This window comes from Clinocottus analis, unplaced genomic scaffold, assembly GCF_023055335.1.
Source record: "Clinocottus analis isolate CAN_PGR_092001 unplaced genomic scaffold, fCliAna1.0.p SCAF_27, whole genome shotgun sequence".
NCBI lineage: Eukaryota > Metazoa > Chordata > Actinopteri > Perciformes > Cottidae > Clinocottus > Clinocottus analis.
The window spans coordinates 3254876-3279231 of NW_027176009.1; the positions used below are offsets into that span (position 1 = coordinate 3254876).

The window sequence follows — 24356 nt, forward strand, 5'->3', positions numbered from 1 at the left end:
AACAGTCGAGCAGGCACGAGCTTTATGAGTAATTTCTACCACTAGTGATGTTTAGCAGCCATTACCGCTGGTGCACACAGGGGGAGACAGAGGTGAGAGAAGGACATGTGAGTAAAGAGATTGTGCATGAGATTGAGTAGAAGCCAGACAGCGCCGCAGTTTTGAAATATATGAAAAGCAAGCCGTGGCCTCTGTTGACACTTTAAATGTCACTCATCCATCATCCCCTTTGTTTCCACGGAGACACTCACCCATGAACCGGCAAGCTGTTATTACCGCAGCTGAAAGACGACAAGAGTGGTGTCAGTCAGAAGAGAGGAGCGGTCACGTGCACACACCCAATGTTTGAGAATAATTCATACATACATGAATAAAACTCATCTATCAAGGACAGACGCAGATAAGAAACGTAAAATCTACATCTCAAACACAAAGCTTTACATTTCAGTTTTCACATTGTGTTGTGAATTCCTGGTTTCACTTATATCAACTGCGTACATAGTTGTACTACTGCACGATGATCAGTGCTTACATGTGTCACTTGTGTGAAATCTTGTATGAAGTCTTTAAATTGAATGAAATGTGAGATGTCACACCTAGTGCATACAGTATAACAATGTGTGTCTGTGTGTATACAGCATCCGTTTACTTATATCATTTGCATTTAGCATTTGTACCTGTGCAAAGGGCTGTACAGCAACAGCAGCAGGGCGACCCCTGTCGCGGTGGCCAGGACTGAGCGCATCCAAAAACTTAGCTGGCAGAAGTTACAGTACTGGATGATGGCCAGGATGGTGGCACAGCACAGGAACATGGTCACCTGGAGAGAAGAGCCTTGTCGTTAAAGGGATTTAACAAAATAAGGACTATACCGTGAATGCAAAACAGAATGAATACAATAGAGTAAGTAATAATGGGGTTAACTAAATAATGAAGGGTCTCCACAGTCCTGTATATCAGGAGGTTGTTGAGGCTTACGGTAGTTATGATGGGATTTTACAGTCGAATGCTTGACATGGGCTATTGTGTTGGGAAAGGAGAGCAGTCAAAGAGAAGGCTATCAGGACAAGCTCACATATTTTGTTTCATATAGTGACCAAAGAGAGACTTGATATTGGGCAACATCAACACTCGTGTTACTAAGAACTCCTCATCACATATTTGTTTGTCAATGTGTGTATATGTCTGATCGAGATGTCAATCAGATTCCACCAGAAGCGCATAATCTACACATGATGGATTCAGCACCCAGTCGTTAAATTCTGTGACTTGAACGCATTAGGTCTTCATTTTTACAATGTGCTTTAAACCAATAGTTTGACTTTATGTTCATTTGAATTCATTCGTAACAAGTAAGTAATTTCTAATTTGCTGGTCTAGTGGAGTACCACTGTTGCTTTAGGGTTGAACAATTTTGAAAAAATATCAAATAACTTGCAATAATGTTTGATTGTTATTGGAACTGTAATTTGTAATATTAGAGGGAATTATCATTTTTACATAATAAATCTAATCTTCATTGAAAAACATTTTTGCAGGGATCTGTATCAAATTTGTCTGTAAAATAGAATGCGTAGGCCACGACATCTGTGCCACACAACAATATTTAATTCAAATGGTATTTTGACATTTTGCATTTGACAAATATTGTGTCTCGTGCAATTTGAAAACTCCATTTTGGAATGATAACATTTTGATTACTTGTTAAGTCTTATGTTGCTTTTATTTTCACTCTGGTACATACTATCTAGATGTTAAATGCAATATAAACAGAGTCAGAGTTTCAAAGGCACTGAAGTCCAGAAAACTGCATGTCTAATTAACAACCCTCAGTGAAACTGCCACTTTGATCTGCAAGCCCGAAGAGATGGGGAGAGTGGAGGGGGGTGACAGAGCAGGGTGGGAGGGAAATAGATACAGAAATGGGGTGTTGAAAATCCCTGAAACATAAGATCTCAAAACGCCACACATCTTGCAAGCAGCCGTTGGCTCAAAGCTGGAAAGAGAGGATCAAACTTATACAGATGGCCTCGAATCAAAACAGCATAAATAACGCTGTGAAGTATGGCTGCTCTCAATCTTCTCACATGCAGGACTCGGAGAAGAAGAAATGTCAACATTTCTGGTGCCAAGGTCCACAGGCGAAGCCTCCTGAAGCCTCTGAGCTGTTTTCCTTCGACAGTTCCTAAAAGGGATAATGCCAGCTAACGGCTCTGCTGGCCTCCAAGGATTTCTGGCTTCAAACCACCATGGGCAAGATTTCAAACTGCAGACTCCTCTCTGCTTATTTTGGCTTCAGTTAGTGAGGGCAAACCATTCTAATAGTTAAATCAGCTGCAGGACTAATAGTAATAGTGATAGTGATTGCAGCCTTTGGGCAGCTGTAGCTCATGGGGATAGTGGTCGTTCTGAAGCCACAAGGTAGCCGGTCTCCATAGCATGTCAAAGTGTCCTTGAGCAAGACACTGAACCCCCAGTTGCGCCCCATGGCAGCCCATTGCTCCTTCATTACTAGGGATGGGTTAAATGCAGAGAATTCATAAGGCAGTGATGGACACACATACTCTCTGAGTGCCCACTTACAGGACAGAGTTTACACATACACACACACACACACACACCAATAGGCATGTTTACCTGGAGGGGCAGGTGGACACAGGAGGTGAGGTGGGACAAGACGGAGATGGCAGGAAGGGAGACTAACACAGCCCCAATCACATGACGGGGGACCCAGCCAGAGACCACCAGGAGCAGGGAGCGGGTACAGTTCATCACATTTTCCAGATAGAAGGCCATGCTGCAGCAGAGGAGAGGAGGACAGTGAGTTAGGAGACAACCCCAAAGCATTATCAGTTCATTCTAAATGATACCAAAACAAGAATCAACAAAAACCTGACCGAACTAAATAGTCACACACAAAACAGTAAAGTAAAGAAAACATATTATCTCTCCCCGTCCTCAACTGCAGTAAACTTTTAGTAGTCCTTTATTAAGACACGTTATTAAAACAAAAATAGTAGTTTCAAGTAGCTCCATGTCCTTTCTTTTGCCAATTTATGAGCCAATACTTGTCCTTCACAAAACACCAGTCATATCTGAAAAGGGAAATTAATCGATCATGGTGTGGGACCAACCACCACACTCATTAATTTGTTTGGTTTCAGTGGAAAGTGGTGCAGTGGGATGGTCAATCAGTGGTTTTCAATCCTGAGCCACTGAGGCCTAAGAGATGCCGGGGACTTCTTCAATATGCTTACTGTCTCATTGACTCCTTTCTTTGCGAGGAAGAGAAGCGATAGTAGAAGAGCCGAGACAACAGGCGTTTATCAAACGAGACATTGTGGCCGAGAGGCCTGCATCCCAAAGCAATGTGTCTATTAAATGACGTGTAGCGCTGATTCATCAGCTATCCATTGTTTTTGTTATAATGCTGTAATTTATGATCTCTGTCAGATGAGCGTAACACTGTTCATGACAATTTATAGACTTAGAGACTAAATTCCCAATGTGGCATAATGTGTGAGACATAGATTAAGATATAAATACAAAGAGATGAATATTAGAGATCACCCACCAACGCAAAATAATTATTTCCTCCAATTTAGACATCCGCATCGTGGAAATGTCCACGGTTTACAGCCATGTTGCTTTCAAAATTATGTATTGTAGATTATTGATGTGGGGCTGTGAGTATTTTCTTTCACAATTTACTTTAATAATTAGAGAGGCTGCTTTCAGTCATCATAATGTTTTTATGTGTGCAGTGATGTCACGATAGCATGGAGACATTTAAGTAAGCAAAACTGTATGAACTTGACAGAGAAAACAGAGACTAAAATAATCAATATAGTTGCGCTTCTGTTCCTCGTGCGTGCACACGGTAAGTTGTCTGCTGTTGAGCAGAAGCAGACAGCAGCTCTGCTCTGTTCACATTTTAGATAATGTAATCAATATTTCCCTTATTCATGATGCATTCCTACACCCATCCACTCTTAATCGGAATGTGATGTCTATCGCTAAAATAATGAGACGAATTTGTATATTTAACTGTGTGAATCACGATGATTCGGTGATATGTATTCTAAACTACAGACATGAAAACATGAAATACAGCAAATTAGTGCTGAATGAATAAGAATGAGAAAGACAGGAGAAAGTTTGATCGCTCTTCTGATCATCGTAAATGATGACAATTTATGAATACAAACAGTTCTATTTATCGAGTCCTGACGTGGTTTGAGATTGCTCGAGGTTGCTTTATGGGCCCCATAATGTGGAACATCGCCGGATGATCCAGGTATTTTTTATCTGAATCCTATTTGGTAACAAAGACTTCGACATCACTGGGCCCTGATGGCAGAGCCCTGAAAACACAACAGCCTAAATTACATTTCAGACGCTTTTCCATCCAGCCTCCTCACCGTATGGAGAGCACCAGGGAGGCCAGCTCCAACAGGCCAGCCAGGGGAGCCAGGGCCAGGGCAGCAGGAGCTGGAGGGCTCACCGGGTCTGGGCTCACCAGAGGTGGAAGGAAACAGGCCAGTGTCAGGGCCAGGAAGACAAAACAGCTGAGAAGAACGTCCAGGAAGGAGCTGAAGGTGGAGCTCGCAAATGTCTGCACTTGCACAAGGTTCTTTACCTGGAGAGGGAGATGGATGGGAAACTAAGGAGATCAGAAGCTGCATTTTCTGAGAACTCATGCATGAAGCATACACCGGTGTTTCACCATCATTTCAGTGTCTACTTCAGATAAAACTGCAGTTGGAATGAATTTATGCAAGAATTACATTTTAAAACATGTGTTAAATACTGAATATGATGAGTATCCAATGCATACACAATCAAACATAATTGCTGTTTTGCAGTAGTATGTGTACAAGCTTAGAGTATATATATATATATATATATATATATATATATATATATATATATATATATATAGAGAGAGAGAGAGAGAGAGAGAGAGAGAGAGAGAGAGAGAGAGAGAGAGGTTTTTCATAATAAAGGACTACCATGATGAAAGGTGATTGTGTAAAGACAGCATTTTTTCAGTGTGTAGGGAAAAGAATTAAAATGTGAAATGCTTTTTAATTTAGTTTCTTTGTTTATTTATTTACATCTCACTAAATGCAGTTGAAAGTTTGATTTTTCTTATGTTACTTATGTGTATAAATATATTGGAATTTTAAAGTATTGCACAAATGAGTTGCCGCTTCACAGCTGAGCCACGCCCAAGTTCAAAGACTGATCATCAATGAGTACACCGTCGACGCATGAAATGAACTGAAGAGGTTGAACGCCGATGCTTTTGAGCTCTGTAGTGACACTGGTGTAACAGCAGGGGGCTGCAAGGCTGTGAGGTCAAAGCAGGCCAAGTGGAACTGGTCCTGGAAGTGTGATAATGTGTTGCACTAATGTGGCATAACCTTTACAGTCGGACACATACCAAAAGCTATCTATTAACACCTAGATGCGTTACAACACTATTGTTTGTCCAAGAAGTAGTCGACGGTTCGTGCCACGTGAGGCAATGATGAGTCTTATAATTACGGCGTGTACCTCCTCCTTGTAGCTGCTGCGATACGCCTTTTCTAAAGGCCTCTCGAGGAAGTTGAGGCTGATCTTGTTGATGGGTGGCTTGAAAAAGTAGTCCTTCATCAGACTGTGAACCACAGAGAAAACAAGACAAAATAAAAAAAAGGGAATATATTTTGCGCCTTCTTACTTTTGAATCTACTTTTACAGCTGCTATACTTTGAGTGGATGTTAACATTTTGCAGATGGGATATTTCAGCCTTTTGTGTCTTGTGACATAGTTTTTAGGGCATTTTCAACCCTGCATTTCTTAGTCCAGTTGAATCAGACTATGGTTAGTTTTCCCCCTGGGTACAATTCCTCTGGGCAAATCAGAACACACCAATCATCCTTTTCTATGGTCTCTGGATGGAGAGGTATCAAGTTATCCAATGACAATAAGTGTGGAACATTTGCTTTCTATTTTTACAAGCACCCTGAGGACTTTCTGTGTGGAGTTTACAAAGTTGTCTCAGTGTTCATTTGCCTTTTCTGACACACCCTGAAGACACGTGAAATGTGAGGGTGAATGTATCTTATCTTCTGCTATTTAGAACTGTTGTAGAATGAAACACACCTTAAAATGGTGAACATTATGGAGAGAAGTTCAAAGCATTCATATAATTCAGTTAAAATATATAAAGATGAGATCTTATTCGTGACCAAATGGATTCCTTCACTCCTTACGCCCTCTATAACTATTATCCTAGAAAATCCGTCACTGATTATACTCAGTTCATGAATTCTACCTTCAACCTCTTTGCTCACCTGTCCTCCCGGATAACATCCACAAAGTGGGCATCACTCTTTTCTCGGAAGTTCTTGGCGCGCAGCTGGATCAGTGCGGGCTGATCCATTCCTGTGCCACCAGCCATGCCGAGACTGGTGCCGGTTCCCGTGCTCGTGCTCGTCTTCTTGTCTTTCTCCTGAAGCATGTCGCAGAGGGAGTTCTGGCTGGCTCGCACTGGGTCCTCCAGCAGGGGACTCAGGAGGCCGTTGGCTGCTCTGGGACTGTGACCTGGGATGAACTGGGTCAGGATGAGAAGTTAGAGAAGAAAGAAGAAAAAGAAGAGACGGATAAGATTACGAAAATAGAGAAGAAGCAGAAGAAGCAAAGAGAAAGCATGACTGTGGGGTTCCACTGCCTTGATTCTCATTGTTCCAAGTTTGAAACACGCAATGTTCCTCTTATACATTTGCTGGTACCAGTGACAGCCTGTCACATTTCTTTTCTCTTTTTCTTTGATATATGTTGTTGGCTACGTTGAAAATCCTGATTCAAAACATGTTAATACCAATCAAAACCTTGTTTTCAGATGAATTATTCAATGCCTTTTACTCAGATTATTTAGGGATCCAAGAGAACCCTGGTGTTGTACCTTGGCACTGCTGGTCTTGTGCTCATCCTGGCAACCGTTCAGCACAGCAACATCTTCCCCCTGCTCTTGCCCCGACAACACACTGCGGGGCACAAAGGGAGGCTAGGGAGACAAAGGGACCGTGGTGGGAGAAGTTGATAAATTAAAACATATCAAACAAAAGCAGTTTGAGATATAACAACACTTACATGAGGATGGGCACTGTGGCTAAAGGACTACCTGCACTTATAGATGACATTGTTTCCTCATAAATCAGACTGATTACTTGATAAATGTGTATTAATCTGATTGTGTTGGTAAGAGTTGGGACAAAATGTGCAAACATAAGTAATGTTTTCATGTATGCAGTCATGTGGACATTTAAGCAGCAAAATGAACTGTGTAAACTTAACCGAAGAAACAGAAACTAAGATAATTAGTAATTAGTGAAGTTATGCTTCTGTCCCTTGTGTGTAAATGCACACAGTATCCCTCACTTGTCTGCTGTTGAGCAGAAGGGACAGCAGCTCTGCTGAAAGGTGAATGCTAGTTTGAGTTGTATAGCTGTGTTTTCAGCCACAAAGCCAGTGTGAAATAATGCAACAGTCATCATCATTTTCTTTTCTACAAAATAGGAGAGGTATCCATCTCGATGTTCCACCCTCAACTTTTTGTTTCTTCTCACTCACCCCGATCCTGTCTGGAGCTTGGTGAGGCAGCAGGGGCTCAGCGGCCTGCGCTCCCCTTAGGATGAGGTCCGGAGTGCGGGGCTGAGAACAGGAGGACGGGCTCGCCCCAACCAACTCCCCGCCTGACGGTCCCACTTGAGAACAGCCAGACTGCGCCTCAAGCTCCAACTTCCTTCCTGAGATCAGGTAGGTTTTTAGCCCTGAGGAGAAGCAGAAGCAAAAGATACACTTATGCTCACCATTTTCATAATTGGTTCTCTATGCGATCATGAATACAGCATTAGGCAACTATTGTTTAAGTAAAGGTATAGTGGAGTAATGTTGTCCTGAGCAGAGAATGAAGTTACTCTCCCTCTGCGTGTGTAATCCTATCATCTCTGATTTGTCTACATCCGTGCACTGGAAGCGTGAGCGGGCGGTTAGCTCACAACCTGCCGCTCTGCACTGCACTCACATGGCGGTCACAGAAGCTAAACACTGTTAGATCCGTCAACACTGTTGCTGAAACATTAAGTCAGTCTACAGGACAATTAGTGATTGTAATTTTGATTATTGATTGTTAAATTCAATTCTCAGGTGCACATTCCTAACCTGCTGGTTATAGCTTCAAAGATGCTGAAAGTAGCTTGTGTTTCTCTGTTTGACATCATTATGAAATCCTAAAATACCAGAAATCTGGTGTGAAACCTCACAGTAACACATAAACACACTTAATTTCTGAGTGACAGGCAATCTTTGTTTTTGACCTTTTGTGAAAATAGTGGCTAGTTGCAGACACACAAGCATCATAAAATCTTTGTTGCTGACTACACACACTGAAAAGAAGGTGGTAATGTAATACTGGGTGTTTTACTATGTTTGCACATCAGCTCAGAGCCCTGGTCATCTTCACACTGGTGTGGGGCCAACAAGGAAATATACAAACAGTGGATTAGAGTCATGGCCCATAGCCAGGCGCTATCAGCCTGTCCAAACACACAGTAACCTGGCTAGCTGGCCTCTCTGTTCAAACAGCTGAAAGGTGCTAACCTTATTAGCATGTTGATGACTGAAGGAGTAACCAGGCCATGAAGGAACCTGGTCCAGGAGTCTTTGTGGGCTCCCTGCCTTGACACTGGTCGTCAGAGTTTCATTTCATTGTTATGACACTGCTTTCTAAAAAAAAAAGAGGCTGAAACCAATTTTCAACACTATTTTCTTTGTAGCGATCCTACTGCAGTGCATTCCTGCATCAGTGAACTTTTAAGTGTGTGAGATTAGAGCTTCCAGAACAAATACTGTATATACTGTATTAATGCATGCCTAGTATTGTTGTCATATGTTATCAGTGCAAATGCAGCTTTATATTGCGTTCCATTTACCCTGGAGGAATGTTTAATGTAGTTTGGAAACTATATGGAGTGAATGAGCACATGTGGTAGAGTAAAATCTTTTTGAATAAAAGAAAAAAAGGAAATAATAAGACAATAACAATATGTTTGAAGCATGGTGTGAAGAAGGGCTTCGTGAACAAATTGAGAAAGATGGATTTAGTGAAACTAGTCATGACCTGACTGAATGTCATGTTGACCGGCATCATGTAGTTTATTATTCAGAAGAAAAAGGGAAAGCTATTTGATGATGTGTCAACCTGTGTAAGTGTGAGTGATGAGCATCCAACCCATATGTGAAAGCATGTGCGTCAGTCTGATGCTCAGTGGGTGTGTTCATAAGTTCAATTTGTGTACTACAGAATGTTTGCAACATTTTTTTATTAATCTAACAGACACACAGATACACAGACACAGACACACACACACACACACACACAGACACACACACACACACACACACACACACACACACACACACACACACAGGCTGTTCACTCCCCCTCATGTCTGTCTGTCTCTCCTCTGGTTGCATCTGCAGTTTTAATATCTCTTCATCTCCGTTGATCCTCCATCTCTGCCCTCTCCTCATACTTTGTTCCTCATTTTCTTCTCTCCACCTAGTCAGTGAGTCAGTGTAATAGAAATACAATATGTTAATAGAGTAACAACTTCTATAGAACAATAAAATAGTGCATTCTCTATCAGTGCAACTGCTTTCACTCCTGGTTTTCCATTTCAGTAATTACTGACAGAAGTAAAGTACATTTCTATAATTTGGTGTATGATTATTTCATGGGCTGATCTGCCATAAAATGCGAATATAAAAAGATACACCAGAGTTGGCCACTGTGAACCCGATGGGCATGACTGAGTATCACCACAGCTCTCTGTTCTGCTTCCGTGTCTGCATAAATAAAATTAGTTATGAATGTGTAACTAACAATAAAATCATCTTGGGAGTCTGGAAGCACTGTGTGTCTTGTTCTGAGGCCTGGGACAGTGTTGCCTTGGCAGACGTCCTCAGCCGGTAGGCCAACAACAGCCCTAACTTTGGGTTTGAGTCCCTTGCCAAGCGGGCAACAAAGGCCATTTATGAGATCTCAACCCACTCTCTCACTCTCTCTCTCACACACACACACACACACACACAGACACACACACACCAGTTCACTGCTGTTCTCTGCCGTTCATTAGCTCAGAGGCAAGAGTTGTGCACCCAAAGTGATCTTTAAATAAAATGTCAGTCCATTTTATTGCAGAAGAGGTAAATAAGCTAAAAGCTCAATGTTTGTCTTGTTGGCAACTTTAAAAATCAGTGACCCGTGGGCCTTTTTCACAACCGACATTTTGAATTGTCAGATTGTAGCAGGTGTTACTAATAACAATAAAGATGGCGATGTTCTGTTCAAGTGTCCCTGTGATGCTTGCCAAAGTGAGGCCTGCACAAGGTGCTTGCAGCAGGAAATGACTTGCAAGGTCTTTAGACATGACTGTTACACATAGTTCACTGATTAAAGCACTATTGAGATGTTAGTTAACAGGATTTCACAAAGATGTTTTTGTCAATTTGCTTATTAAACACTTAAGTCACAGAAGGGCCTTAAAAACCTTGATTTTGCAGGCCAAACATTTTTTTTGCCACCCAAATCAAATTGCTTAAAGATATTTACCCTTTGTTTCATTATAATGCATTTACAACATTACATCTTTCTTTCTGCAGGGCTTGCATGAATGCAGTAAAGTAAAAACTTGCAAAACAAGTTTGCAGTTAATTACGATCCCTCCTTAGCACTGTGGAAGCTGGTTTATGGCGTTTGTGCTTTCTTCTTCACCGTACATTTTGTTTGTCTGACGATTCAGAGAATACTGCAACGAACTGCTGGTTGAGCATAAACGTTTTTGGCTCGTGACAATGAGCCGGTATGAACAATACTAGGGCACTGAAACTAAAGTCGGTGAAATGTAATCCAGGTATAAAACATTTTTGTTATTTACACCTTTGATTTTCCTATTGTGACACCAAAATCTCTTCTGTGAGATAGGCCTAGTAGGCAGATAACATTATTTAGACAAAAGCAAGGGCGTAGGTTTGCATCGGGTCCATAGGGACGAGTCACGGCCAAAGTTTGGAAAAGACACAATTGTTCCCACCAATACAGAAAAATCATTTTGCACAATACATTTCAAAACATATTCATGTTTGTCGCCCAGAAGAGAGAAAAAAACACATGTCCACGTTTTCCAATGCGCCTTCGAGCCTGCGAGACAAGATGCAGTCATTTGATTGGCTGAAGTGGCAAGTCGGAAACACTACGTGAGTCTTGACTTGCAGGAAGAGATGTAGTGTAGGTTGAGATAGCGGGGTTAGGGTTAGGGTCGGCAATCCGCAGCTCCTGACGCTTTGCCAAGTGGAACATCTCTTCAAGGGAACTGTTTATTTTGTTTTATTTGTTTTACTAAATTCTATTATGCCACTGTCAAGCACCTTTCCCTGCAGCTGGCTACTCGTGATTCACTGACCTCCGCCCTCAGGAAACTATCAACGCTAAATCATTTTTCCGAATAATAATTTGAATCCCGGTCTGGGCGGGGTTCGGATACTGGTCTGTGGGGTTTGCATACTGGTCTGGCAGATCCTTCTGTGAGAAGTTTGCATGTTCTCCCCGTGGCAGTGTGGGTTCTCTCCGGGTTCTACGGCTTCCTCCCACAGTCCAAAGACATGCAGCGTAGGTTAATTGGACTCTAAATTGCCCGTTGGTGTGAATGTGAGTGTTAATGGTTGTCTGAGTCTATGTCTGCCCTGCGATGGACTGGCGACTCGTCCAGCGTGAACTCTGCCTTCGCACATTGACAGCTGGGATCAGCTCCAGCGCCCCGCGACCCTAATGAGGATAAGCGGTTTGGATAATGGATGGAATGGATGGAATAATTAAAAAAGAAAAGTCGCGGAGAAAAGTAGAGAGTTACATGCTGCGTGGACATATTAATTAGCTTCCACTGCCAACGTAGCTGCTGACCTGTCTGCTTGATAAATTAGCAAACAAAACATTTAATGTTATTAGACTCTTCCAGAACAATCACACGGCGTCTGCTGAAAAGTATGAAGCTGCAGATAAGCGATTCCTCAACTGCTGCAGCAAACTAAGTAAAGTAGATATACTATCAGGAAGTGGATCAAGTCTCCAAACTCAACTACAGCTGCTGGTTCTGTGGCAGCTCATGAGACAGTGAAGCGTCCGCTTGTGAAAACATATCCATCCTCCGTTTGCGGTGATCTAAAAGTCCGCCGTAGTGACGCTCACTGTAAACAAAGCAAAAGATCTGAGTTTTAAATTGGAAACCTCACGTCGGGATCAAACCTACTATCGTTATCGTCCTACGTTCGAGGATGAACACCCTACGACATTAAATATTAATAGGACTTTAGGCCCTGTCATAATTAACACATGACAGTATTTGTTTTCTCCTCTTTAAAAGAGCTTGATAGTTATAACAGCTAAAATAGCAATACAATGTCAATAATTCTCTTTATTCTTGTTCTGTGATTTCATAAATACAACAAACTATATTTTTTGTATGTATAATGTGACTGTATATACAACTTCATAAGCTGTTCCTACCAATGCTGAGACCAAACCTAAGCCCTTGGACAAAAGTAAATAACCTTTTACAGGAGCCCACGGACAACACTTCATGTAAGAAGACTTCATGGTCCTTAATGCATAAAAATCATTGTAAATATTACATATAAATATTTGATTTGCAGTTTGCAGGTGGATGTGATTGTCTGCTCAAGTGACAGAAGAACCTGTCAGTAAAAGGCCAGAAAATACTCTCGCTGGAGATATATGTATGTAGAGGCATACGTTGACCACAGACAGATCCTCTAATGTGCATGGGAGGCAGAATGCAGACGAGTTAGAGACAGACACAGAGGAGGTAGCGAAGCTAGAGTGGCAATCAACGAAGAGATGGCGAGGGGGAGGAAGAGCCCAGGAGTACTCTGAAGGTCCCAGAGTTTAGCGTGTCTCGTATAACACACATTCCCTGTCTACTTCCAGTTTAGATTCCTAACTTCATCAACAGGTTGCTCTAAACTCTAAAACAGGCCTTGAATTGTGAGGGCGTTTCGAGGTTTGACATAATGGACGGTAAAAAATGTTTGTTTTCCGACCATCAACTGCACAGTAGGTTAATGTGTGTGTGTGTGTGTGTGTGTGTGTCTGAGTGCCAGCGAGATGCTCGACAATAAAGTGTCACTGTATCTTGTGTGTTTACCCAAGCTCTGGGGGTCCAACAGAGCTAATCCTCTACTGCTGAGTTTGTGCAGCCAAAGTCATTGAAACACATTGGTCTCTTGGGTGTGTGCACAGCCACACATTTGTGCATTTGTGTGTTGATCCTTTCCAGGCTCTGTAAAGGCAGCACTCTGGGAAAGAAACTGACACGAGCACTTTAGGGTCTCAATGCAGCTCAATGTTTTTTATTGATTTATTCAGACCAGCTGGCTGGAGCACAGAAGGTTCAGCTGAGGACAACCACTGCTACTACAACTAGAATACACACAAACACACACACAAAGACAACGAAATGTCTATACGGTATGTAGATCTATTCATGTACTTAAAGGCAGACCGAAGGAAGCCAACACAACCCAAACTATGTGTGACAACATGAGCGAAACATGGACACTACTAACATTGTTGGGGCTCCGTCATAACATTTTGAATGAGCACGTTAAGAGCTAATTCATTTTTCAAAGGCCGGATAACAGTTGCTGGTTGGAAGCAGAACAATGAAGTGACTGTCGGTCACTTATTCTGCGGTTGGATCCATTCAAGTCTAATTTTGGGCTCAGGTCCAGTTGTTTTTTGGGGCAGATTAAAATGTTCAAGCTTGTTTGAACAGAAACATCTGTACCAAGTGTTGCACTGAAAATTCTGCAATAAACACTAACGTCCACATCAAAATAAATGTTACATTTTTGTGGAGGCGACCCCACACCCTCCAAGAGGACATAGAGCCTCACAAGACACCCTTTCCTGGAAATATGCAGCATCTGCCTGTCGGAGAGAGATATTGGATGGTGACATAACTGAGCGAACACACACAAACATGGCCTTCCCTGCGTGTATGACTCATCCAAGGTAGTGCACTGCAGTGTTGTCGGCTTTGCCCCACATCTCCTCCTTTATTAGAAATCACAGACAACGTGCAAACACACACAGACACAGACACACACACACACATACTACACAGTCACTTCCACAAGACTAAATATAAAGGATGCATACACGTGAATGAATGAATGAATGAACAGAAGCATCAATGGGGAGGAAGCGTAGCTGAGTCGTCACATTCCACATGTACACCACAAGACCATACACACCATCGACACACACACACATCCGAAAATGACTCTGCTATGAGCACACCAAACTCACGAACACAGCCACGCATACAGATTCAAGTGCATTGCACTGGTGCTGGAACATCTGGTAAATTCTTCAATCCAAAAAATGATCTTTGAACAATTTTGATAATTAACTGCCGTGAACATAAAGCATAAAAATGTTAAACATTTGCTGCGAACAGCTTCTCGGAAGCAAAGATTGGAAGCTTCTTCTCTCGATCACATCATCGTAACAGAGTCACAAGCCTTATGCTCAGCGAAATTGTGATGGTTGTTTTTAACTATTTATTGACATCATGCAGAATATGAAAACCCGATGAATTTGTAATTCATGGATTTTGGAAATTATCATTCGTTGCAGACCAACAAATCTCTCTGTTACATGGAGCTGCTCACTCGCACTGACATACTGATGAATGATTGTGGTGCTTTTTGATTGCATCCCTGTACACTGACCGTCTAACGTACTGCATGCTGACACACACACACACACACACACACACACACACACACACACACACACACACAGCTCAGCAGTCCCCATGAGAGAGTCTGGGTGAATCTTTTAAACTCAGGCTGACTTTTCCGTCCCAAACCTGACTATGTACTTCCCGACAAATAACCTTTGACCTTGTGGCGGGTTTTGAAAAAGACAAATTCAATGAAATGAACATCCCCTTCTCCTTGAGATTCATCTAACCTTTCTCTCATTTTTCACTTTCATCTTGGTGCTTGGAATAGTTAGAAAATAAACAACTCCAGCACTAAAAATAGACTTCAACTTGTTTTCCCATTTCTCTGACTCGACCTTCCCACTGTCCAACTTCTACTCAACCGTGGCTCAAACCTTCGCCTTGAACTTCGCCTCTTTTGTCGTGCCAAATCTTACATTACACCTATTTTTATATCTCGCTCCTCTCTGTCTCTCTATCTGTCTTTTCTCTGCTGTCATGTTCTCTCATTTTTCAGCCATCTTCCTTTCACTTAAACCTTCTCCCATCGGTCTTGTTTTTTTTCCTCCCCCCTCCCTTCCCTACCCTCCCGTTCTCTCCCTGGTCAGTGGCGGGTCTTGAGAACAGGCCTCGTGCAACAGCAGATGCCTCCATATTTGGACACGCTGATGGAACCGAGGGATGAGGCTCTCACACGATCCTCCTTCAAGTACGCTCCCATTCCTCCTTCCTATCCATCCATCCATCCATCCCTGCCTTCCTTCTTCTGTGCTATCATTTTAGTCCAGGGAATTCCTCACTCGCTCCCTTTTCTTTGGTCCCTCCACCTCCTTTATCTCTGTTTTAGAAATCATACTCTGTGGATTTGATAAAGCCTCTATTGGCAGCGGAGCAGATCAGACGACTTCCTCGGTTTGGGACAAACACAAGTTCTTTGTCACGTCATCCCTGCAGGTACAGTACGGCATCCAGAACTTGTTCAAACTTCGAAGACTACGCGTCTGAAACACAATGAGAAATAACACCGCTAACAGAGCTCTGACTGCTTAGTACACACCAACATCGTGCTAAAAACAACCAATTGATGAGCAAAGTTGGAAACAAGTTACCCAAACCATCGTCACCCCCTATCTCTATCTGTTGTTTTCCAAAAAGCATCCGACTATTGAATTAAATAATACACACATGCTGTTTTATTCATTGAAAATCTGCTTGTCAATGGCTTTTCCCTCAAAAGATCCTACAAGTGTGTGCGCGAGACACATGAGTTGACAGGAACATTGACGCACTCTGACAGTCACTGCGTCACATGCACGCACTCACTCTTTCTTACACACACAGACACACACACACACACACACACACACACACACACACACACACACCCACACACACAGCTGTTAAAAGGCATTTTAGTGTCTCACTTCACAGAGCCTCCCCTAGAGTTTCTCTGGGGGCGGCTGTCGCTCAGTGGCAGAGGACAGTCCTTGAGCAAGACATGACCAACCTTGGTCCCTCTGCGAAGGGGAAGCCAATGATGACCGACACGTCACTTTGTTTTATGCATGAGAAAACACATATTAACTCCCAGCATGCTGGGAGGTTTCCCGTGCATTACGGTATTAGAACACGCATGTGCAGCGGGATTTGTTATACTTATTTCTTATTTGTCTCTTCATTTAGCATAAATGAATTTCATTTGAATTCTACCATCTCATTGAGTAATACAGTCACCGCATGGGGCGATTCATTCTGCTGTGTGCCGTGGATTTGTCGACCACTCACGCACTTGCATGTACACATGCACACACACACACACATACCTCCCCTGCTGCCCTAAGCTAGACTGTGGGAAATCCTTGAGAAAGGGTCATGACCAAAAAACATGCTCCATCTTCTGCCTTCTTCTTCTCCCTCTCTCCCTCTCTCTTCTGTTCTTCTATCTAATGTCACACAACTCACTCTTTCCACAGACCACCAGGGAACAGCGCTTTACATGCTGTTTATAGCACTTGACTGATTCAGGTTTTTGAAAGCTCGCCCTTACATTTTTAGACAGACATCTCAGAAGATTTGTTCCCAACGCTACGTTTGAAAATGACACATTCACAGTGGCCGTATGGTTGTTTTGTTGGTGTCTCTTTTCAAAAACACAAAATACAACACATTAAAGGGTGTATTTCTTGTCTCACTACTTTGCATCAATTTTCAACACTTAAAATCTATTTATATGTGTCTTGGGAGATCCAATCACAAGTGCACAACTCCAGGAGTGAATGCACTCAAGAAGTATTTAGAACAAATTGAGATCCAATGGCTGATACCACATTCAGAAGTGGTGCCGCATATGGCCACATCATTACAACTCTTATCGTGTGTGTGTGTGTGTGTGTGTGTGTGTGTGTGTGTGTGTGTGTGTGTGTGCGTGTGCGTGTGTATGTGTGTGGGAGTTCAGAGGTGGTGTGCTGCCAAAGCGCACCAGAACGAAGCTCCAACACCTTTTTTGTCCTCCCAGAGACACAATATAAATTTGCATAATCAGATTGAAATTCATGGGCTGATTTTAAACATGTGAAGATCCAAACATCACCAAAAGCTTATGTAATGCAAGATAGCTAATAGTGTGGCCTACGTTCTAAGCAGTAATGTCAGTAATAGGAGAAACTAGCTTTCTACCTCTGACTCTTCCCTGTCGTCATTCTCCACCGACTGAACTTCATGTGACTTCTTTGAGACCAAAGGGCATGCTGAAAAACAGAGGAAATTATCTATTGAAGTAGGCAGGTTAAGGGAAAGAGGGCACACCTTGCAAGTAAGGCACTTTGGCTAACCGATAACTGCCCTCTTGACATTCACAACAGAGTGCAACTCCCAGTGAAGTGACACACACATCATGGGGGAAGGTATGAATCAACAGTTAAAGTGGTACGACCAAACTCCACCATAAGACGGACTCTGTGTGTTTGTCTCGCTTTCTTTGCTTATGCTTTGACATATTGTGTTTGTGACTCCACAGTGCTCTGTCAGCGCAGACTCCCAGCAGTCTCCCCACATTATCATCCTGGTATAGGAGGGGGAAAGAAAAAAAACTGCTCAGGCTTGTTTGTATTTCTTCAAACCAATCGTCTTGGGCGGCGCTAAGCACAGGATGCAGCGACGCTGTCTTTGTAACACAGATGGCGCAGCCACAGTCACGGAAGGGGAGGAGGATGCCAGCTGACATGGCCGACCAATGACAGGCCCGTACCCACAGTTTATATCCACTAAGTCAGACTGGTGATTGGCCAAATCTCAGCCTTACTTTTCCCCTATTGGCCTTTAACTCTCTTTCTTTCTCTGTTAGAAGCTCTTTAGCTATATAAACCAGTGCAAAGGAAGCTCATGGATTTTTTAACAGTCTTGAGGCCGCATTCTGTATGTATTATTCAGAACAGCCGTTTAACACAGCTCCACTCCAGCATACTTGAGTTGGCGCACACACACGCACAAACACACAAGACAGGAGAGACAACCAGCTGCTGCTGCCACACTGGAACATACAGCTGTCGCAAAAGTGGAATTTTAGTTGTCTACTTCAATCATACACATAAAAGGCAGATTAACGATCAGATAAATAGAAGATATTAATGCGGCCCCGTGTGCAAGCCTAAAATTAAGTTTACAGAGAGCCATGACCCGGCCTTGACCCACAGACACACATACACACACACACATTTGATTTTTGACCCCTGCTTGTTTGACACTCATACATTCTGTATGAGGTGTTCAGTTAGTGACAGTGACAGGCGTGTCAGATAGGCCTTGGTCCCCAGGAAGTGAATTATCAAGACCGTCCATCAGTTGATGACCAGCAGTGTGCGTGACACGACAGAGGAAACATTTTCTCAAAGTGACAGCATTGCAAAAGTTAACAAAACCCACTCCCGGTGGTCTGAGCTGCTGCTTGCCACATGACCACAATGTCCGTGGTTCACATGATTAGGCCAAAGACCTTTGTTGAATGACATTCCCCCTCTTACTCTTTCTCTCTCACTCTCTCCCCCAACATTTATTGTGTGCCTCTGTACTGTAGACTATGAATTAAAAAGGAATACCGCCCCATACTGTGCCTCTCTATCGCACACAAACAGACACGCATGCTGGATGGACTGCACAGACCTGTCAAAAAGAATCATATACAATACAAGCAGGTGACTCATCTGTTTGGATTTAGTTCATCACAGAAATTAACTTTGACATCTTCTAAAAATAGCTCAATGCATTGACTACCCGGAAAGACCAGTTCAAGATTAGGTGTATGTGTTTGCACAATACCCATCCAATCAGGCTAGGGCAGGACAGGGTTGGGCACGCTTATCAACACCGAACACACACGCACACATTTGACTTAACACATTCTTGAGAAATAGGAATGACACATCTCGTGAAATATGTGTGGTGGATGAATTTTTAAAAAAGCCGATTAGGAAACTGTGTGAGAAGGAGAATGACTGTTTGACACCACAGATCCTCTCAGGATGATACAGTGTTATTAGGGTAAGAGAGGAATATGAGGAAGAGAAGAAAGAAGACAAGCCGTCTTTTCTCTCTCTGGAACACACATTGCATTAATGATAATGGGGTTAGGAAGCACCTAATATAATATTGTAGAAGGACATTATGTGAGTTATTGTAGGTCCATTCCTGCACAATGTGTGTGTGTGTGTGTGCGTGTGTGTGTGTGTGTGTGTGTGTGTGTGTGTGTGTGTGTGTGTGCGTGTGTACAGTGTGGCAAGTCAGGCAGAGCAGCACCAATAATGGTTTTTCATCTTTAAATGTCTTTCATGTTTTCTCAGCCAAATTCTATCTTTCTTTCAGAACATGTGCGTGTTATCTTTGTCTGTTGGCTGTGTGCGTTTTCAAATGTATTTCTAAAACATAGTAAATGTAAAAACAGTAAATACAGCAAAAGAAAGGAATTAAATTGATTCATAACAAAATACTGCTGCTGTCAAGGATATTAGAGAAGAGGAATTGGACAAGCTGGCCAGATTTCAAAACTGCTTTTTAATCGTATGTTAAGTCACAAGAAGGACAGGATTAATTCATGAAAAAACATGAACTCTGGTCTTCTTCACTGTCTTCCACAGAGATAAAAGCCAAGCTTAGGGTCGAGACACAAGTTAGTGTAAAAATAGAGCTAAAACAAACAAAACGGTGGTTGTCGCCTTTCCGCTTATTTCGAATGTATAGTTCTCCGGTTACTGCATGGCATTTTTCTTTTCATTCTGTTATCGTACACTACGACAACCATACGCAGACAGAGACACACAAACGCTTGCAAGACCACCTTGTTAAGCGATCACAGTTGACCTTTGAACCGGGTAGAAGCAGCGTCGCTGAAAACCAATGAGGTAGAAGCAGCAGGGCCGAAACAACACCATGTTGGGTCACAGGCCTCAGGGCAACTGTCTCCGCTCAACTTTATACAGAGCATTGCTCTCGCATAAACGCACATATAACACAGGCACACAGGACAGGAGATATTTACTGACATACACACACACTTTGTTTGACGATGCAGCGATGTGGTTCTCGTCGAAAGGTGAAGAAGATCTGAGGAGGAGCCTCAATTACGATGATACAGAGAGAGCAACCGTAACTCTGTAACTCGTTACCGCTCACCTCTCCTTCTTACTCTGGAATACAATTTGAATCTGCAGAAAAAGGCTGAGAAACTTTGGCTGCAGAAAATAAAAATAAAATACCATTATTTTTCTCTGCGATACGCTTTAAATGTACAAGGGCTGACTTTAAAAGTACCAAAGGATCTTTTCAGGGGTTGAGAAATTTGTCAGATCATTTTTTTTAATGATTATTCATTATTCACAATCAATGTTTGGTATGTGTGCCTTAAAATTATATAAATGGTTATTGTTCAAATACAATTTTCTGTTGATCAGCTCATGAACTAGTCTCATGACTCTAGAATGGAATTTGCTTTTTGAATAGCAGAGATTTAGACTTGTCATAGTAGAAAAAGCACGGGCGTTACTAATAACATTAACAATGTCAAGAATCCCAGTAAGCAAAGAAAGTGAGCCAGCAAGCACAGGACCAGGACCCTGAAACTGAAATGGCTACATACAATTCAGCCACTACTGTGACATGTTTAAAAAAAAAGGCTATATTCTATGTCTCCTATTGCCCTGTTGATGAATAGGTGCAATACATATAAAAGACCTGCTTTAAACCAAATAAAGTGCGGCAGTGCTTGTGACAAACAGCCAACCTTCCCGAGACAGCCTGAATAAAATGTCTAAACATTTCATGACATCAATGAGCCAGGAAAACATCACCCTCAGATAAGTTACTGTTTGTCTTGACCTATTAGTTTGAACGTCCCAGTATCAACATCATTTCACCCAAACTCATGAATGTACTTCCATGAAATGTCGCACTAGATCAACCTTGGGTCAATGAACTACTAACAGTGTATTAGGGTGATCTCGTTGACGCATTTCCCTGATTCCACAGTCGAAAACAAGATGAAAAAGAGGATTTTAATTACCTCCATCTGCAGAGTAGTATTTGCCAATCAAAAAAATATATATTAACAAGCATGTTTTTCACAACAAACTTATTCACCCAGCTACAGAACAGATGGAGGTGATATAGACTTCAGATGCTTTTCTATAAGATGGTCAAAATGTTGCCTGTACCAGAAAACAGTGGCTAAAGCCAGAGTGAAGAATGACAGAGCCCCTGACCCACTGAGGCTGGTCTTCCATTTGCTCCAGCATGTTTAAGTGACATGTTTGATTTAGCTCAGACTAACCAGCCTGAGGCCAGGAACTTCCCAAAGCAACACACTGGATTGGAAGAATAAGTTTGTTTGTATACATCAGTGTGTATGTGCACAGATGCACACAAAGAAAAAGACACACGCAGGCAAGCACAAATTTCTGTGTGCAAACACACACTTCCAGACTCACACCGACTGAAGCTGACCAGGTGCAAGTGTCAACTTGTAATACCATGAGACCAGTTCCAGGTCTGAACCGTGAGTCTGCAACACCCTGAACTACACTGCGCCGTGACTAAAAACATAAACGGTCTAATGCACACACACAAACATGCATGACAACTCCACAACCTCATTTCAACAAGCTGCAACACTCAACCAGGGGAGCCTAAAAAAGGCATTAACACAGCAGACACAGGCGACCCAGGGCAGAACACTGCAGCGATAGACAGGAAAGACATCCTATGCGCAGATATGGGAGAAACTTGCTTGTCCTAATGTGCTTGAATGAAAAGCCCTTTTAAAAACCCACCGACCCACACAAACAACACACACACAGAAGATGAAGGAAGTGCAGGCGAGAGTAGATTGTGACAATAACTGGGGTGGCCAATGAATGACTGTCTATAACTGAGAATTTGACAGGCAGATGCAAACTGTTGAAATGTTTGTGTTAGAGTTTCAACACGACAGAAAGGTAACTTAAGTGTCTCCGTATTTGGTGACTTTTAAAACTTCTTTAGACATTTTTTTCAAAGAGAAAAATCCAACGATCCAAGTTTTGCTTTTGTGACTGTATGTTTTTCTTTTAGACATTTTAGAGCAATTGCGTTGTAATATTTTAATTTTATGAAACAGATTCACACGATTAAAGTGCATACAATACACACTATATGTACTAAACACTGTATTTGTGTACTTCAGAGGTTTGCACAGTTCAAACTTTATCCAGCATGAACTTCTTATCTTCATGTGAAGTACTATGAAACATAAACATATTGTTTATTCTAGTATTCTAAATCCTCACATACCTAGTATGCATACCTGCATACATAATGCAGGGGTATGACTCATCCCTTCCTTTTTCATCAAATGCATAAGGCAGATGTGTGAGATTTGACAGTTAATACAGTCTTGACTAAATCTATGTTTCATATACTGCACGTTGGTGGGACATTGAATGCCGCTGCATCAATCCATTACATATATCAACTACCAACTTGCTGCATTCATGGTCAAACAAAGCTACGTTTGCTTAGTTGTTTTTAAAGGGAAGCTTGGTGTTGGGTATTTAGGGAATAACAGGAAGAGAAAGGTTAAATGCACGCTATATGCGGCAGATCCCTCGGCCTGCCGGGGATCTATAGCAAAGCCTTGATTAGAGACCAACAGCAATAAAGCTGTGTGTTACACAACAGACCACATGTATAGGCCCGGGTGACAGGTGAGAAACTGAGGTAATGAATGTGAGAACACAGCGAGGATGAGGAAAAGCAGAGAGAGAGAGAGCTGTGGAAGGGAAGGAGAAAGAGGTGGTAACAAAGGACAGAAGAGCCAACAAAGATAATGTATCCATCGTCTTTCAGTGGAAACATACTGTGATTAAATGATGTATCGCGATATCGTGAGACACAATTATGTTGTTTAAACTGATAACAACCAATAACCAATTTGTCCCATGTATAATTTACAAAAGAGCAGATAAAACCATGTGGTTACTTAATACACTGTTAATGATTAAAAACATACCATCACTCATGCTCAGGAATTAAAAACTTGGGAAGATATAAGGTGTCAGTCAAGGAAAAGAGACACTATGATTTACACCAAAATTCCATAACATTTTGACAAAATTTAACGTATCATAAAACTGAAGGTATACTGGTTGTGAGACAAACCTCAGGAAATTTCAAGAAGATCAAACTAACACATAATGAATGACGACAAAAACTAATTTGTTCATTGATTATTAACTACTCTCCGTAACTTCCCTACACAAAGCAGTTACATGTGATTCTGTCAACAAGGAGTGGTATGCTGATTTTTCTCCATGTCCATTTCTCAACAGAAATAACTGTGTCAACCCCTCTTTCTCACTGCTAGAGAAGCAAACAGTTAAGGTTATCCCTGTCTCAGAGCAGGAAACTGTGTGCGTCTCTGTTTCAGCAGGAAACTAGATGCCCTTCTCCCCTTTTCACTCCCTCAACAAAAGCTGCATGTCAATATCTCACTCTGTCACTGTTTGCCAGTCTGGAAATAGAGAGTGATGGCACCATTTAGAGCCAAGTGTCAATACACTCTGACACAAGGCCCGACAATAGAACAGACTGTCTCTATTTTGCGAGATATCTAAGATTAGAAGACCCACGAGGAATCCCCCTTAGTTCCATTAATGCTGCTCTCCAAAGAGTATTAAGACAGACTGAGTTTGTGTGTGCATTTAAGGGTGTGTGTGTGTGGGAGGGGGGAGGACTCACTATAAGCACTAGATGTTGAACCAGTTGCAGTCGCTCACCACTATCCCATTCTCCAAGCGGTGGGCACAATATGATAAACTCCTATTTAATCCACTGAAATCCAGTACAATACCTGCCTCAGAACAGTAAAGCCGGTCAGCCCTCCTATTATCAGATGCAATCTCCAGCTCAAACATTCTGGCCCACCACAACAACCAGCTTAAAACACAGTCGAGAGGTATAAACCAAACACCGCA

At 42.1% G+C, this 24356-nt stretch overlaps 1 protein-coding gene across 8 annotated transcripts in view; it reads right to left on the reverse strand.

The window, feature by feature from the left end:
• Positions 1–24356, reverse strand: part of adcy9 (adenylate cyclase 9) — a 33984-nt gene that overhangs the window by 3724 nt on the left and 5904 nt on the right. For 7 of the 8 annotated variants that reach the window (XM_068592280.1, XM_068592281.1, XM_068592283.1 and 4 more), the window contains 8 exons: positions 7622–7821; positions 6954–7055; positions 6343–6602; positions 5560–5662; positions 4422–4639; positions 2638–2797; positions 678–820; positions 252–281 (listed from right to left, as the gene is read on the reverse strand). In XM_068592280.1, the coding sequence (XP_068448381.1) occupies positions 252–281; positions 678–820; positions 2638–2797; positions 4422–4639; positions 5560–5662; positions 6343–6602; positions 6954–7055; positions 7622–7821 (1216 nt within the window). The remainder of the gene's footprint in view (positions 1–251; positions 282–677; positions 821–2637; positions 2798–4421; positions 4640–5559; positions 5663–6342; positions 6603–6953; positions 7056–7621; positions 7822–24356) is intronic. The other variant, XM_068592276.1, reaches the window with a different exon arrangement.